At 32.4% G+C, this 18,906-nt stretch overlaps 2 protein-coding genes across 2 annotated transcripts; one reads left to right on the top strand and one right to left on the bottom strand.

Moving 5' to 3' along the window:
- Positions 1 to 2,825: 2,825 nt before the first annotated feature.
- On the bottom strand, positions 2,826 to 3,329 carry LOC131657777 (secreted RxLR effector protein 161-like). The gene has a single exon (XM_058927138.1). The coding sequence runs from the start codon at positions 3,327 to 3,329 to the stop codon at positions 2,826 to 2,828; it is 504 nt and encodes a 167-aa protein (XP_058783121.1).
- Positions 3,330 to 7,775: 4,446 nt separating this feature from the next.
- LOC131655267 (uncharacterized) lies at positions 7,776 to 9,147 on the top strand. Its single transcript, XM_058925161.1, has 3 exons — positions 7,776 to 8,257; positions 8,360 to 8,406; positions 8,603 to 9,147. The coding sequence occupies exons 1-3, from the start codon at positions 7,776 to 7,778 to the stop codon at positions 9,070 to 9,072; spliced, it is 999 nt and encodes a 332-aa protein (XP_058781144.1). The 3' UTR covers positions 9,073 to 9,147.
- The last annotated feature ends 9,759 nt before the right edge of the window (positions 9,148 to 18,906 follow it).

Genomic DNA, 18,906 nt, shown 5'->3' with positions numbered 1-18,906 from the left:
GGAAGTGACACTCGACAAATTTGTCAAATGCTCCTTTTTGAAAAAATATTTGTCCTTTTTAAAAAATATTTGTCCCAAATTATAAGTTATTTTACAAATTTTCTAATATATCTTCTATCATTTATTATTATTTTCTTCATACCATTTTAGTTTTGCTTTTCAATATAATATTGAAGGACATTTTTATAAAATTATATATTATTTCATTTATCTATACTAATTAAATTTATTTAATTCATGTGAAATGTCTAAAATGCATTATAATTTGAGAGAGAAAGAGTATTTTGTTTAACTAAAACGTCATTTCAATTGTTGTTCTCGAGACCCATGTCATTATTATGAACAACATCTCTCTCCAATTATGCACGTATTAGAATTTTTGTAGTAAAATATTTTATATACTCACCATTCACCAATGCTACGTGCTAAAAGGGTGAGTAATATCTTTATGTCCTCCTTTCAATCAGTATCAATAATTTAAAACACCAAGTGCTCTAGTTATGTCGTAGAATAAGCATCACACATTCCCTTATGATGATTTAAATATCAATATAATTGATCTCTTATCTTTGGTTCAAAAAGAGTCAGGCAGTAAAGAAACAAATCTTTTGGGGTTATGCAAAATGTGTCCACTAATTAAAGTTGGGTGGGGAAACCCAAGAGAAGGAGAAATGATCGTTCTAATGCATGGAGCCCAAAAAACATACAAAGTAATAACATTACTTCCCTAAAATAAGGAGTATTCATGATGGAGAATTTCTCAATTCATTCTCCTGAGATATAGAAGGTTTACCAAACATGTTTTTGGTTATGTAATTTGACATGGAATATATTAGATGAAGACTATTATGATAATATGTTAGTTCATTAAGTTTATTAAGTTGTAGTTATGAATAATTTTAATTTCAAGGTTGTTATTAAAATCTATTTGGTAAAAATAGCGGACATTGATAAGGTAGCTGATAGATTATAATTTATGATTGATGACTATAGTTTATAGTTTATAGTTGATGGTTGAGACTAATAATTGATAAGCTGATTGAAGCGTTTGGTAAAATTAACAGTTCAACTAACTTATAAATGTAAAATAACATATAAAAGATATTTAATACATAATTATTTTATTTTAAATTAAAATAAATTATAAAGGATAAAAGCACATTTTTGTTAAAATAATAAGGATAAAAATGAAGAAAAAATGACAAGTTATAAGCTATAAGTTAAAACGCTATTTGAAATAGCGTCTGAAAAATAAGTTATAAGCTAGTAAAATAAGCTATAAACTTCTGATGAAAATACCGTTACTAAATAAGTCTAAATTGTCATATGAGCTTATAAGTTATAAATTATAAGCTATAAACTAAAAATTGTGTCTCGCCAAACATAACATAAATTGTCACTAATTTTACATAATATTATTTCTTCTCTACAAAGAGGTTTTATTAAGGGCAGAAATATCATTGATTGCATTTTCTTGCTTTTAGGGATGTTAATATGCTTTATCATAGATTTTTAGGGAAAATATTTTCTTCCTTTTAGGGATGTTAATTAGGGGTGGCAAAACGGGTTGGGGTTCGCTGGGCCGACCGCACACCCGAAAAAAAATGGCGGGTTGGGATTTTAGGCTCGCCGCTCGCCAAAGCCCGCCCCGCCAAAACCCGCCGCCCGCCATACTCGCCCCGCCAAAACCCGCCGCTCGCCAAAGTCCGCTCTCCCGCCAAAACCCTTTTTGCCACCCCTAAATGTTAATACTATATTTGTGCAATCTTTTTCGTCGGGAAGGATATCTAATATGAGAGCTCTTTAAAATTTGTTCTAGATATGTGGTCATATATCCGGTCAACTAGTAAATCTCTTTAAGTCTATGTTGTACGTAGACTATATTCCTCCATCAAATAGATCTAATAACATAAAATTTGTGGGACTTTTCTATTGGTATTATGCCCTTCATATTCTTTGGGGTTTCTATTTTTTAAAGGGCACCCAAAAGTCATGCATCTACAATTCATTATTGATAAGATCAAAGTAAAGATATTTTAGTTTGGAAAACTACCTTACTTTCAACTATTGAGATGATGCACTTGGCGAAACTTCCCAAATTTTATAGAGTGATTCTCTATCTTTTGATTTTTTATTTGAGTTGTTTTACTCCAAAGAAAATATATATAGATATAAAAGTAATTTTTAACTAATCACATATCGTAATGGAATCTTAAGATAAGAAATGTAGTCATGCTCTGTCTCTATCCCTCAGCGTAAATGTCCACTTTATTCAATTTTAGAGTGATGTAGAATTTGATAAATATGGACAAATGTAGGTTTCAGTTATCTGTCTATTGGAAATCCACTAAAATCTATGATGAATTTTTACTAATCTTAATGAACAAGATTGATATCACCACACAATAACGATGAATAATATAAAAGAAAGAAAGAAAGACAATGATTTTCTGCAGAGTTTCTCTCTGCCCATAAACTGTGGAAAACTTTATTATTCACTTGCAACTGCAAATTCTGTGAATACAATTTAATTGACTTTATTACAAAATAGGAGTTACTCTCTATTTATAGATTTAGGTTAGCTTGCTCTCAAAGCCAAAAGCCCAAAACTATAAAAGCCCGAAATACCTATTTTGGAACTAAATCAAATCTATCTAATTTAAATCTAAATCAAATCAAATCTTTTCAACACAAGGAATTATGATTTAACACACCACATAATTCATTGTGTCTAAGCTATCTATGTTCATCATAGCTCTTAGTCTTTTGAACACTTCGACTTGCACTCCCTTTGTCATGATATCTACAATCTGATTCTCAGTTCTCTAGTGTTCCAAGTTTATCTTCCCTTTAGCTACATGCTCTCGAAGATAATGAAACCTCATTTTGATGTGCTTGCTTCGACCATGTGCTATTGGGTTCTTCGTCAGGTTGATAGCTGACATGCTGTCAATCTTCATGGTAATTGTTCCATGATCTTTACTTGTTATCTCTTCGACCAAGTTCACCATCCATGTTACTTGACATGCACAAATGGAAACAGCTATGTATTCTGCTTCGCATGAAGATAATGCCATTATTAGTTCCTTTGTCGAACTCCAAGCAACTGGTGCACTACCTAGCATAAACATATATCCTGCTATGGATTTTCGATCTTCAGCATCACTACACCAACTTGAATTAGTGTACCCTAATAACTTGCATTCTTTTCCTTTATCAGCTGCAGGAAATAAAATGCCATAATTGAGCGTTCCTTTTAGATACTTCAATATCCTCTTCACCGCTGTTAGGTGTGATATCATTGGCTTCTGCATAAATCTACTTACCATACCTACATTGTATGCTAAGTCAGGCCTCATATGACAAAGGTATCTTAGTGACCCAATTAGTCTTTTGTACTGGGTTGGGTCGATATCATCTTCATCTGTATCTTTCGACAATTGCAGTCTTGGTTCTGCAGGTGTCGAAGTCGAGTTGCATTCTTCCATCTCAAATCTCTTGAGAATTACTCTTGCATATGTTTTTTGATGCATCATCAAACCTCTACTGCTCTTGTAGAATTCGATGCCAAGGAAATATGAAATGTCGCCCAGATCAAACATTTTGAATTCCTTGCTAAGATCACCTTTGAAGTCTTCGCTCTCTTTCTTGCAGCTACTTGTTATCAACAAGCCATCGAATCAATTGATTAATCATTAATGTTCATTATGACCTAATAATTTTACTAACTTCTAACATTTATCTTTTATGCACTTTAATTTTATGTCATTTACTTTATGCCTTTTATATTCATATTATTTTACATTTCTTGCACTTTATATCTTGCTCTTTACTTTCATGCCTTTTTCCTTTTGCCCCTTGGGCTTTTATTTTTTTATTTTCATCAAAGGACAAAAAAACATTAATAAAGGCAAAAACCTAAAAAAAATTGATGTGCTCTTGAGGACTATTGGTTACTATCCTATGCTTGAGGAGTTTGGACTTTGGACTTAGACTTAGTATTCTTTCCTTTTGCATGGAGTTTTCATCTGAGATCCTAAGTTTTCATTTGAGATCTACTGCATCATCTGATACTTGGTTCATCTGATGTTTAAAACTTCATCTAACACTTGAGAATCCATTTGTGAACTTTGGATTCATCTAATAATACTTGTGATCTTGGAACTTCATCTGATGCTTAGCATTCATCTGTTTGCTTAAGGATTCATCTTATCTTATGCTTTGCTTGCTTGTTGCTTCTCTAATGGCTTAATCCAAAGGGAAAAAAATGCTTATTTGACCAATGTCAAATGCTTACTCCATCTTGTGGTTAGTTCACCTGCACACACAAAGGATTTCTCTTGGACTACCTTACAATGCGCCCTTTTAGTTCATGCTTTAGGGTAGTATTTTCATCTCCTACCTCTTTCTTCAATTTTTCAGAACTTATCTCTTTTTCAAAATCTTCTTCTTTAAAACTTCAACTATTTTCTCAATAAACCTTGACATTGTCAAGTGACGACAAACTTTTTTCTTCATAAATGCTAAGTTACTTAAGCATATTCAAATACTTTCAAAAACCTAAAAAAGACAAACATCATCAAACTTTATTTTTTTTCCTTTGTGCACTTTTCTTTTAAAACCTTTTCACAAAGTAAAGCATTAGTCCAATTCTTTTAGTGATGCTAATCCTAAATCCCTAAGAGATGTGGTTGAAGTGATTGATAATTTCCACTTGAATATTGAGACATGCTTGTGAGACAGTATAAACGAAGTTCTCCATATCAAGATGATGCAAATACACATTCCCTCATACTTGTGAATGGCAAATGTGTTTTCCACTTGAAAGCGACAAAATGTCTTTTCCATTAAAAACAAACAAACATTTGTGTATTATTTTTTTACACGAACTACAAATGCTCGGACTTCCCTATTTCACAGAAGGGGTATATAGTCACAAGATGCAACATCTTGTCAAGCACAAAAAATAAAAAAAACTTATTTTCCCATCACCCCAATCTTTTTTGCAAACAATACTGCTTTAGCCTAAACACAGATTTTCAAAAGGTTCATGTGGAGTACCACAGATGTGATGAGTGCTAATATCTCCCCCTTACAAAACAACCACCATATCCATATTTCTCTTTTGTTGGGTTTTATCGGTATTTTTCTCATTCCTATGGAAACAATAAAGTTTGGTGGCGGCTCTTGCTTTTGAGTTAAGTTAATCAATAGCTTAATCTCAATTTTTCCGCCGCGACAGGCCATAGAAACAAAAGAAAAAGCCTATAGTGGGTGTAATTTCTAGTTCACGACAAATTATCTCAAATTCCTTTATAAAAGCCCATATGTTGGGCATTATCTGAGAAAGGGGGAAAACTTATGGTCATAAGGTCCTCATATTAAAAAATTGTGTAAAGGAATCAACGCCTCTGAGTCATGAACGACATAGAGGTGCATGTAGAAAAACTTTATTGACAAACCAGTAAAGGCAAACATGTTAACCCGTTTCTCTTCAAAGAAGGATTTTAAGATGACATCTCTCTCATTGCCCGTGCCAGCTAATTTTATGATTATTCAAAAGGAATCCACCTTCTCTCTAGTGGTGTACATAGTTTTGAAGTCTTCAACCCCCAAATTTTTTGAGGAATTGGTCGCCATCAATGAGTTTTCATGTCCTTGGAAATAATAGGGAAAATGGTGTCACTATCACTATTAGAGTTTGTATGGCTATTGTCACGGTCAAACATGCCTATTTCTACAAGGTCATGATCGAATGTCCCAAATATCTATGTGCTCCTCATGAGTGGAGGGCACTATCGCATTCCCATTCTCATCTAATTTTCTGATAATCTCCATCCACATAATAATTAAAAAAGAGAAAGTACAAGTAAAAGGAAGAGGTTCAATACTTAATTAGGGGGTTAATGGTTGTGAATAGAAGAACTGAACATCGACAATGAGGGATTAGAAAGAGAAGAATTACTCAAGGAAGTGCATATGCAAGAATGAGGAAAATAGTTCTTATTCCTCTATTTATAAAGCCAAAAATAGTAGGACATGATAGGCATCATTGTCAAATTATAGGACTCTGTCTGCTCATATGTGGCAAGACACTTGAAGACCAAATTAGACGCATACATATGATCAACGACCTAGAATGATTCGGTCTTTCAGAGACAACAATCATCATGCCTAAGCATTAAATGTTGCATGTGTCTCCCCTAAGCAATGCTTAAGGTATTTCCCATAACATCTCTTGAGAGAATCACCCTAAATAACACTTGAAGGACACTCCACAAGCAACGCTTGAGGGACTATAAGCAACAATTGAGGGACTCTCCCCAAACAACAGTCATGGGACTCACTCTCTGAGCTTCATCTAAGGGACCCATTTTCTAGAAAGTGATCATCATCTCGTAGACATAAACCACTTCGCCCTTCCTAAGTCTCGTATTTGAGGGGTTATGAACTAGAATAACTTTAATTGGGCTCTAGATGGGGTGGGTTATTGAATTTCAAGGTGGGTCATGGACCGCCCGCTCCAACCAATCGCACCCATGGGGTGAGTCGCCCAACCACCTGCATGTCCATCAAAGGATAATTAAGAAAAACATGTCAAATCAAGTGTTCTAGAAAGGGCTGGTGTTGTTCACTCTCAAGGAAATAACAGTTTGTTCCTATGAACGTGGAGAGTTAGTTTTATGACTCTTATTATTGGGGAGAACTTACCTCCATATCTATGTGTTATGGCAAAATAATTGGGATGGAAGCAATTCCTCGCCCATTAACTTGACCCAAAAGCTAACCCTACACATATCCTAATCATGAGAGTTGGAAGATTATTCACAAATTATACAATTTAGCATAAGTAACTCTTTTGTACTCTATCACGTAAAAGGGTTCATCTTCCCTATTGTATTTTCATAGGTAAAGATACTAACTTACTTTTTAATACTATTGATTGAGAAGATATTAGTATTTTATTCAATCAATATTCTCATCTCAAATTATTTATGTCAATGCAACTCTATGCTCAGTCTCAATATATTATATCAATCTTTTAATAATTGGGTCGAAAATCAACGTGGTTAAAAATAATCAGTTTAATGAAATTTAGTAAACATGTCTATTTAGTAAGGAATGACCGTAAACTGCCGAGCAAAAAGTAAGCTATTTTGAAAGTTGAAATTACTTGTGTATCAAATGTAAAGTGTAGGTTGAGCAACACATTCTGTATCATCATATTGGTTATTAGTAATCACATAAATAAATATTAGATTCTATGGAAGTTCATCTTCCTTAAATATTGCATTCATTGATAAGTGTTTACAATGGATCTGGATCTATTTCTACTAGTATATACCGTTTCTACTACTAACCTTATATCAGTTACGATGTTAGTATAAAACATACATATTGCTACGAAGGACGGACACTACAAATTTAACACTAACACGACGACACTAGTAATATTATTTTTAAAAATAAATAAATTAAATATAATTATAAGTGTCAGTACAAGTGTCTAACACAAACACGCTTTTTTTATAGGTGTCGGTGATACATAGTTTATTATTATTTTTTACATAGTAAAGACTGAAGAGGACATAAGAGAAGGTAAAGAGTGGATCAGTAATTCCTTATATCTCTCTGTTATTGTTTGCAGTGTCCCAATCTGTCAGATATCCAAATTTATTGCTCTGCAACTTATCACGCTTACAATTAACTTCTACATCCTTATATTCTCATTCATTTTTTGAATCCTTCCTTTTCAATTCATCCCTCCTAATTCTATGGCTTCACCATCACCCAAACCACAGAAAAAACTTTCAGAATTTCTAAATGAACAACAAGAACCTTTCATCTTAGAACTTTACTTACTAGAAAGATCAAATTCCTCAAAAACATTGACTTCAACTTCACCCAACAATTTCCAAAAACCTTCAAGCTCTTGCTTCCTAAACAAAAAGAGAAAACCTCTCTTTCCGTTTTGTAAAATTTTAACATGTGTACACAAAAAGAAGCTTCCAGCAGCAATCAAGAAATCCTATACTACAAACAAACATCCCAACGTTGGTATCACTCGCGAAGCTAACAACGCTGATCAAACACAAACAGCTTCCGAAACAGATCGTTTCTCAACTGCTAGCAGCTCCACCGTGTTCCATTCATGCTCAGATATTGATGATGAAGAAGACAGAACCTCGTTTTCGTCTCACAAATATCATAATCCTCTGTTTTCTTCAGACAGTGTCTGCAACACAGGAATCCAAAGGTATGAATTGAAGTCAAATTCTGATACACATAAATCTTTGAATTTGAATATCTAGTAAAAAGACATGTTAATTAATTATGTTACCCTTATGAACAAATTAAGCCAGCAAGGTACCGACAACAGAAAGTGCCACCAGAAATGTATAAAAGGTAAAGTTACTTTATTTCTGTTACTGTTCCAACTTTTTATGAATAATTCTGTTACACAGTTCCAATTATTTTATGATCAACGTGTTATATTGATTTTGGTCAAATTCAGTGCATGTCTAAAATTTTTTATATATGTATATTGTGTTAAGTACATGTAACTGTTTTTTATTAATAATAATTTCTGATTATGTATCAGTGTGCGTGACACATGAAACATTGAACAAGGATGTTTGTGTTTGCGGGGTGGTTGTGCCTAAGAAAATCAGTGAGGAATCTCTATTATCAGCTGCTATATTTAGTTCACTCATTCAAACAGCAAAGAGAGATCAGAAGAACTATACGAAACAACTGCGACAGATTCTTGAGCATAAAAGGGTGTTGCACAAGACAAAGAAGCTATTATTTGATTGTGTGAAAGAATTCACCAAAAATATGAAGAAAAAAGATTGTAAGAAATTCATGGGAGCTGAAAAGCTGGGGAAGATAATATGGAAAAGAAGAAAGGAAAGTGGTGGAAATTATGAGACAAATATTACTAATTTGTTGAATCTGGATTACTTGGATTCAATTAATGAGTGGAGTGAGTTTAAGACAGAGATGAAAGATATTAGTATTGAGATTGCTGATGCGATATTGGAATGTATGATGAAAGATGAAATTGTGTGAATGATATTGTGCCACCAACCATACAAGAACAAACTTAATTTATGTTGATGTAATATTTCATACCATAAACTTAAATGATGCGTTGCTTTCTTTCTTTTTCGAATTGAGAATTTGAAACATCAAACGTGTTTCAAAGGGTTCAAAATGGGATATGATTTTGATGATTCCTTTGGTTTGGTTGGTGTCATTTATTGATTATGAGAATGACATTAGAATACTTTTTTTTTACAGTACATTTGAATGTATACTGTATACAGTTTCATTTCTTGTTAAAGAAATATAATAATAGCTGTGATGTGAGAGTGAGATTTGAATCGGATATTTTTAGTTTTTGAATCGGTTGTTATTGAAAGACATAAATGTACATACTACATAGGATATGGACATATAAACAACTTATAGGAACCCTATAGACCCTAGAGTGTTTATACCTTTATATCTATTAGTATATGGATAGTTTGAAATCGAAATTGGCTTTTTTGTGGGGACAAAATTATAATGTCTTCACCCACTACTGCCGCCGCTGCCATTCCCTTATTAACATTTCTATTAAAGATGTGTTTTGCCTTCACAAGGGGGTGTGTGAGTCTCACAATTAGGTGAGTTTATATTCAAATTCATACAAAACTCTTTAAATAAAATTTTAGATTTAATTTTTTAAAACTATTCTGAAGCGGAATAAGAAATTGGTGATTGGTTGGTGATGTCCACCATAGAAGGCCCTTGTACACGGTGGTGGAAGCTGGTGAAGAGGTAGTGTATTTACAATGTTGTACTCCAACATCATCGCAAGTGAAGTTAGAATGAAGGAACTAGCGAGTGTGTATTGAATTGTATCTTGGAGTGAGATGGAGTCGCACCTATATATGAACAACAGTTAAAATCACCTTCGATGAGTGCATATCTTGATAAGTGCTACATGTCAATGTAACTAAAGTCTGAGATAGGTGGTGACACATATTATGTTTAAATGATTTCCTTAATATAAAAAATGGTATAAGCACATTTGATGCTTCCAAAATTTATATCTATTTGTGTACTTTGGTTTTTCGATGACAGCTCTCATGCCACATCACTCTTTATACTTGGTGTGTCCACATTGAGAAGTCTTCATATTGAGTTTAAGTATGTTATTGGGTATGTTTGTTCCTCTAAACATATCCTTCATTGGTGTTCAATCCAATCATATTTTGGATTAGACCTCTTAGGCCATTGTTGAAGTTGGTATTTATGTTGTTGGAGTTTTTTTGAAATCCCACATTGCTTAGTTTTATGGGTTGTTGAATGTATAAATATGTGAGGTCAACCTCACCTTTAGAGCTAGCTTTTGAGGTTGATCCAAACGTGTGTGTTGAAGTAAGGACTTCAATGTGGGCATTTGACCCAGACCCACATTAGATGTGAGGGTGTATGTTGAGGTTGGTATTTGTGTTGTTGGAGTTTGTTTGAAGTCTCACATTGCTTATGTTTTCGGACGGTTGAACATATAAATATGTGTGGGCAACCTCACCCAGTAAACCTCACCCAGTTCTGATCAAGTGGTCGTATTCATCAGTGGTGGGGTATCCAAGTATATTTAACATAGTATTAGAGTCGGGTTAGGGACTACAATGTGGACATTTAACCTAGACTCGCGCTAGACGCGAGGATGAGTGTTAAAATTGGTATTTGTGTTGTTGGAGTTTATTTGAGGTTCCACATTGCTTAGGTTCAGGGGCGAAGCCACATTGTAGCCAAAGTGTGCAAATGCACCCCCTGAAACTTAAAATTTCTACCAATAATTCATGTTTACTCGTTTTTACACTCCCTAAACTTTAAGCATTGCACCTCTTCTCTCTCAAAATTTAACGCACCCACTAAGAAGTAACCTGCCGTAGATATTTTTTCTCTCATAACTTAACGCGTCCATAACAAGAACACTAACAACAAGCTAACTATTTAAAATATCATTAACAAAATTTACTTTAGAATGAGATTGGAACTTTGATTGTTATTAAAAAAACAGAGCATTTTGCCACTATTCAAAAGGGCCACGTAGAGTCATTAATTTCATAATTATATATTTATATATTAACTATTTTCAATATTTAATATAATTTTTAATTAAATATAATCGAGAATCATGTAAATTGTATAATTTTATTAAAAATATATAAGGAATTATTTAATTTTTTTATTTTTATGATTAAATTTTTTTATCTTCACACACATATAATTTTTATTAAAAATAATTTGCTTTTTAATTTGCACCCACTGCCTTAGGATCCTGGCTCCGCCACAACTTAGGTTCCCGGGCTGTTGAATGTATAATTATGCGTAGGAGTGTAAGCGGAATATAAAAATTCAAGTAAATCGACAATTCAAAACAAACCAAATTGAAAAAAATTAATTACTTCTGGTTCGATTTTAAAACCAAACTGAACCAATGAAAACCGATATGGTTCGGTTCTCGATATTAGTTTTTAGGAACCGTCAAACAAATGAATTAAACCAATGGATATAATTACACTCTAAATCTTTTATTCCACTCATCATTAGGCCAATTTGTGTATCGGTCCAACCATTCTCCATCTTTCTTCCTTTCAACAAAACATGCATCTAGAACCCAACTCCAAAACTTAAAAATTATAAACCATAAGTAGGGGTAGGAATAGGTCAGGCCGACTAACAAGGGCCTACGACTTAACCTACACAGGCTTAGGCCAGGCTAGAATTTTTTTAAATAGAAAAGCCTAGGCTTTTGTAAGAGCCTATTTAGTTAAAAAGGCTAGGCCACATGCCATAAAAAAAGCCTTTTAAGCCTATCAGGCCGGCCTATTTAAATAAATAAGAATAAATTTATTATTATTATTAATATTATATTTTATTTGTACTTTGAAATAAAATACGAAAAATAAATCTTAGTTATCTTGAAGAACATATAAATATATGCTGAAAAAAGCTTATGAACAATGTCATTAGTTGTTTTCATAAGTTCTATTAAGCAAATAGCAAACATTGATATTTTAATTTGTTAGTCTCAGACCGGCCTATTTAATAAGTAAATGCAAATAAGCATTTAGGCTCATTGATATTTTAATTTGTTAGTCTATTTAAACATTAGTTGGATTGCTTATTTATAAATATTCAAATCAAATAGGCTTTTATGTAGGCTAATAGGCCAAACGGGCCTTCGAAAAGGCCAGATTCGGGCCTAAAAATAAGCATGTGATAAGCCATAGGTCAGACTTAGGCTTTGTAATTTTTAGCAGGCCAGGCTCAGGCTTGGCAAAGCCTAGCTCGGTCCAGCCTATTCCCTCTAACCATAAGTCAAAAACTTGCTTTCACTGAACTGCTGCTCTTGCTGTCTGCCACATATGTTGCTCTCTCTATTGTCATTCTAATATGTTATGATCGCCTTCTTCGTTTTCAAGCCCTCTTCCTTAATTTTCATATTTTTTTACTTGTTTGTTTCTTCTTCTGCAATAAAACTATTTCTAGTCTTAATACAAAATAGTTTTATGTGTGTTTGAGGTGTGAAATGACACGTCGCAAGTGTACGGCTATACAAAGTGGTAAAATATTATCGAATCACAAGGACCAATGGTTGAGTATCGAACTCGGTTCTATCGATGTATATCTAGAGGAATCGAATAGTTGGAAATAAACAAACTTAAGTGAAAAAGCACTTAAGTCAAAATAGCTTATTTAGAGAAGCTCTTTTGAAAAATAGCTTAGTTGAAATTATAAAGAGACAAATAGCACTTAGGGTCACAATTACTTACGCAAGGATCTCCGTATGATCAGTTTAGTTTTAATACGAAAATTTCTATGCGAATTATAGAATATAGATTATTGTGGGCAGTGCCTGCTTTCACCAGCACATTGTCCTATCTCTGACGAACGCTCGTCGGCTTTCGCTCGCGCAGAAGCGTTGGTCAGTGATCATTATTTTAGTATAGCTATTAAGATTGGACGTTTCCCAACTTTGTTTAAGCACTTTCGCGTCATCAAACTCTATCGTCTCTATTTGAGATCGCGATTAATATCTGAGAACTCTTTTACTTTCGTAACAAGGGTTGAATAAAATAAAACTCAAGTTTTAAGTATAAACATGTGTTAATTCTCGTATCATATTCAAACCGATCATACAAATAGCCTTGGATTTGTTCTCATGACCCTTAGCCCCTAGAGGACTACTCACTCATGGTGAGGAATAACATAAACATAACAATTTTAATAAAAGAAAACATGAAAAAAATAGTAAAGAAATGATAAAACCTGAATTAATAAAAGCTTGATCCAATGCTCCAATATAGACTTGAGTTATAGAGCTTGAAAATAAAATACGATAAAAACAGTATGCCTAAACTCATACAAGCCATGAGTTTTTATAGGCAATTCTAAATGCGGAACAAATCAATCCTATTCAATGCCCATAAAAGGGGTTTGTTTCTAAATGCGGAATTACATTTTATGCCCATCAAAATCTCTTTCAATGCTTATCAAGGAGAAAATAAGTCCATTTAAATCTAATTAACGTCTCTTTTAATGCTCATCAAGAATCACATATTCTGAATCAAGAAATTGCACAGGTCCCAAAACAGCACCAAATCGAACCGAAAGAGGAAACAATCAAACAATAGTGTGACTGCCTGTTACGGGCTGTAACGTGCATTACAAGCACCCGTAATAGAGCGTGGGTAATTGCACCAGGTGCGTAATTAAGAAAGGGACCAAGTTTGGGGCCTGTTACGGGCACCTGAAACAGGGGTCTGGTATTTCTACTAGGAAATTTTGGCCTTCGTGCTTTTCTTCGTATTTCTCCAACTTGCCCTTTTATCATTCGAAATGCTGATTTGAACCTGAAAATAGACAAAAGAAACAAACAAAAGCATAAAACATAGAACCATTGTTTCTTAGTCTCTTAATTAGTTCAATAGGAAGTTAGTCTAAATGACTTAAAATTGTTTCTGAGTCTTTTTCAATAAGTTCGTGTGACCATCGTTGCTTGTTCTAAAATTGGTACTTCCACTACCACAACCTCAATAATTGGCGTACCTCCTTGTGCTTTTCTCCAACTAAGTGTTGCGATTCTTTCTTACCAAGAAGCGATGTTTTATTTAAGGTAATTCTAAGGTTTACTATCTTGACCCAAGTAGATGAGCAAAGTTTATTTTAGGATTCTACTTAGTTAAGGTATACTAAAATGCAAACTATTGTCAAGGATGAAAGTCAATTATATATTGTAGAGAAATTTGGACGATCTAGATGATGGAGAACTTAAAAAAAAATTCTTTGGCCAAATGAGATGTTGCGTGATTGATTTCTTATTAATAAATTTTGGGATTTTTCTCTTTAATGGTAGAATTTTCCATCAATTGTTTCACTGCCCTAGTCTTTCCTTTTTGAAAGTAATTACGAGTAAATTAATGGAATATTTTTCCTCATCTTTTACTCTTTGCCTTGTCCATTGTACGAAGGTCGTATGTTAGGGAAAACTTGAGGTTTTTCATTTATTCTTGTTGGATGTTACATCTTCCTTTGAATGATTTAAGTAAGAAACTGTCACTTGTAATTATACTTATAATTGTATATTGTAAAATTTATGTATTTCCTTGTTATATTGCAAACATTGTAGTTTTATTTAAATAAATAAATGAAAAATTGATGTTTTATCGATGAGATCGTCTAAGATCTTGTGTCGAGTTTTATTTCAGGATTATGTTGAATGTGTAGATTTTCAACTAATTAATCCATTAACAGATTCCATATTACGGTGCTGGTGTAGGGCATCAGACTTATGTAATTCCAATAATGTGCAGTCAACTATATATACATATTTTGTTTTGGGGTTAGATTCATCAAAGGTAACATGAACCAATTTTTCAATAGACAAAGTTTTTTATTGAAAATTCTAAAAGCTTTACGAGAAGTGGAATATCCTAAAAATTGATCTTCATTAGCTTTAGTGTCATACTGTCCAAGTTTATCCTTTGATATTAAAAACAAAACATTTGCATCTGAACCCATGGAGGTGAGAAATATTAGGTTTTCTTTTATTGTGTAACTCATAGAGCATTGGCTTTAGAATTGGTCATATTAAGACACGATTCATTACATATTAAGGTTAGGCTCATGAAGCATCATCCTCGCTAGCTCTTCAATAGATCTATTTTTCTTTTCCGCTAACCCATTTTATTGGGGAGTTCGTGGAGCAGAAAAAGTATGCTCAATTCCATTCTCATTACAATAGTTCTCGAAATTCACATTTTGAAATTCGCCACCATAATCGCTACATATCAATGCAATGTTTAGTCTTTTCTCGTTCTGGAGAACCTTGGCTAATTTCTGAAAGGCATCAAACATATCTTTCTTGAGATAACAAAATTATCCATGTGTAGCGAGAATAGTAATCAATAATTCTATGGAAGTCTTGAAGGTGATTAAGTGTCTAATAAATCATAGAATATGAGAAATGGCAGCTTGAGCGTGATTCTTCTATACAAGAAACTTCACTTTAAATATCACGATAGGATTACAAAGTTTTGGAATTAATTCAAATGGTGTTAAGGACCTTGAAACTAGTGTTTTATGATTGAAACATAGTTATGACACTCGAGTCACTTTGGTAATGCCTGGGGAAGATGATTGGACAAGTTTAGTCCTAGTTGCATATGGATCATATGATATAACTCCAGAACCTAAATTACTTACCTTATCAGTAGGTGGTGTTCTTTTTTCTGCAAACTAAGCGATACTTTAAGCACGACTGATAATCCTACAAGAGACCTAAAATCTCCCGCCCACCAGGCTAACATTTTTAAGCATACCGTTAAGTTATAGTTGGCATACCTGTAAGTGTTGTTGCAAGCGGCAATTGGAGTGAATATATTCCAATTGTCCTTAATTCCTTTTGTCCAATTTATTTGTCACTTACCTCGGGATTATGATGTATCCCTTCCTGATTCATATGGATCATTTTAATTTCATGTTAAGCATGTAGGAGTTAAGGTAGTGAAGTTGTCGTACACGGACTTAACCAGTAGTTTTGGCCCTACACTACAACAAATAACGCTTTTTATAACAAAGCTTTCACCTCATCTAGAAAAAACGAGGTATTATGCCAAGGCGCGCCATGTTTTTTTTTTATAAAAATAAAAACAACATATTCCATCGATTTTTTATAAAAAATGAGGGGTAAAACAAAATAGGACACGCTTCGAATCCCACTTAAGGATGTTTATATTTTTATTTGTTTAAGTGAATACTAAGTCATCTAACCATTTGGTTTCCTTAAAAACCGAGGGATAACATAATCACATTTTACTATAAATCACTCGCTAAGCATATTTTACCCTAATCCTAACTTATATGTTTCCGCCCCAAACTAGTATGCGTCATTCTTTGGGATGGATTGCAAGACAGAAAAAATCTTCAATGTTCTTCTACCCTTGAACAAAACATTTTTTCTACCCTTGCAATCTATCTCACATAATGGTATATTTGATGTTGTATTTTTGGAATAACTATCTATTAAAGTGTATTGGAAAAGTTTCCTATGATAGATTGCAAGTGTAGAAAATCATTCTTACTTCCAAGTTAAACAAAGAAGGTTGTTCAACCTTTGAAAAAATATATGCAACAAAATTTGGATTTGTAGCGATGATGATGAATCTGAATTTTTTAAATATTTTATGTAAACAATGTAATGTATATATATATATATATATATATATATATATATATATATATATATATATATATATATATATATATATATATATATATATATATATATATATATATATATATATATATATATATATATATATATATACTAGTCAGAGACCCGTGCTGTCGCCCGAATGCATTATTTGTGGTGTAGTATTTTTTTGAACGATACGAAAAATGTGAAGTAAAGAAGATTGATCAAATTGCATGTATAAAATAGAAATTAACCATTTAAAAAAAAGTTTTACTAATAAGATATTAATAGTATGAAAATTAGGTTCTAAGTTAAAATAATGATCCACAAAAAAATTTAGATAGATCAATACGGATGAGTTCATTCATATCTTATTACTTTTGAAAAGATTTGGTTGCTTGTGATATATAATTAGTATTATAAAACCACTAATAAATATGTAACAAATCAACAACACAATAAATCTAATATGTTTAATAACATTAACTACTTACAAATAGTTTGTTGATTAAATAAAAAACGTATTGTGGTGATAATGACCCGTGATAATAATAAATATACTTATAAAGTGAGCCACTAAAATATAATAACAATAAATTTTTTTAATGTATCATATATTTGACTCGTAGAGATGGAGTTCGAAAGAATATAAATCCATTTTAGATGGAATCAAGTTTTTGAGAAATTTTAAAATTACTTATTGGATTGGTGATGAAATTATCTTTAGCAGTATATATTATAATTAGTTTTAGATGCATTAGTCGAAAAAGTGATGTATTTTTTGTGCTATCAAAAAGGTTGAAACAGTTTCCACTTGCGGTATTTTTTATACCGAAAAGATTAGAAAAATAAAAGAGAAAAGAAGGACCTATAACTACCATAACATATAATTATATTTTTCTACAAAATATAGTAATACAAAATTTTATTTTCATATCTAATTTATAAAACTTAAATTTTAAATTAAACCAACATTGAAATTAAATTATAATTTAAGCAATGTATTGTAGCGGGTCCCGAATATGAAATTGAATCTATAGTCTAAATCAACCCACCCTAATGAAACTAAATAGGGTAGTTTTAAACAATAGCTTGTATGATACAAATAGTTAGGGGTGGGAAAAAAGCTGAATGCAACCCAAACCGGTTGAACCGACGAATAAAAAAAATGGAACGGATGATAAAAATGGAACCGGTATACGTCCAAAACTGAGAGTGCTTTTACTATTTTTTTGACAACTCATTAGAATTTATTTTCAAATTCAATAGTAATTTTAAAAGAAAAGGCCTCGAGACTCACAAAAGCTTCTGCTTGAGTCAGGTTGATTGTATATAGTAATAATTAATTCTCTTAATTTTGACAGAGTAATTAATGTCCTTGCTTTGAAAATGACCATTCATATATTTTACTAAATTAATTTTCCTTAAAAGAATGCATATTATCAACACTCCTCATTTCCTGCGTTTTCACTTTTCATTAATTCATATACTTTATCACACAAATTTTTTGTTTAGATATAGTCAAATTGAAATCAATTCTCACTTTTCATTAATTCATATACTTTATCACACAAAATTTTTGTTTAGATATAGTCAAATTGAAATCAATTCTTTCTCTAAAGCATACTTCTACTTTATCAATTTCTTTTTCTATTATTTTCAGAAAACAACATACAAATGAGCTTAGTTGATTTTTCCCACAACATGGTGTGTAAGCAACCATTCAACACATAATATCTCAACAATAGTTCATAATCATCATCTCATATTTGTGTAATTATTATACCTCCACTTTGTTTCACACCTTCACTATGCCACAATCACTCTACCAAAATCTTATGTACCGCAAAGTGAAATACAAGCAGCATGAACCTTAAGTGTCTTTGGTGACAAAACTCCATGTGGATGTTGGAGCTGCAACTATGAAAACTAGAAGATGAAAACAATAATCGTTGCGGTAAAACAGAAATCAAAAGTTATTCTCATATAAACAAAACCAGATTAAGTGAAAAAATTTGAAAAAAAATGAAAACTTAAAAGCATTGAAACAAAAATAAGAAAAATCAAAACTTTTTCTCATAAAATGTTGGAACGAATACAAAAACCATTACTCACACATACATAGTAAATCTAAGCAGAAAAACCAA

Source organism: Vicia villosa, linkage group LG3, assembly GCF_029867415.1.
Source record: "Vicia villosa cultivar HV-30 ecotype Madison, WI linkage group LG3, Vvil1.0, whole genome shotgun sequence".
Taxonomy (NCBI): domain Eukaryota; kingdom Viridiplantae; phylum Streptophyta; class Magnoliopsida; order Fabales; family Fabaceae; genus Vicia; species Vicia villosa.
This window is presented reverse-complemented; position numbering and strand designations above follow the sequence as displayed.

What these genes read in the sequence shown, in the direction of transcription:
- LOC131655267 (XM_058925161.1), top strand. Translation starts at nt 7,776, where the DNA reads ATGGCTTCACCATCACCCAAACCACAGAAAAAACTTTCAGAATTTCTA. An exon ending in TGCAACACAGGAATCCAAAG is followed by an intron (nt 8,258 to 8,359) that starts GTATGAATTGAA and finishes GAACAAATTAAG; the next exon opens with CCAGCAAGGTACCGACAACA. An exon ending in CCACCAGAAATGTATAAAAG is followed by an intron (nt 8,407 to 8,602) that starts GTAAAGTTACTT and finishes ATTATGTATCAG; the next exon opens with TGTGCGTGACACATGAAACA.
- LOC131657777 (XM_058927138.1), bottom strand. Translation starts at nt 3,329, where the DNA reads ATGGTAAGTAGATTTATGCAGAAGCCAATGATATCACACCTAACAGCG.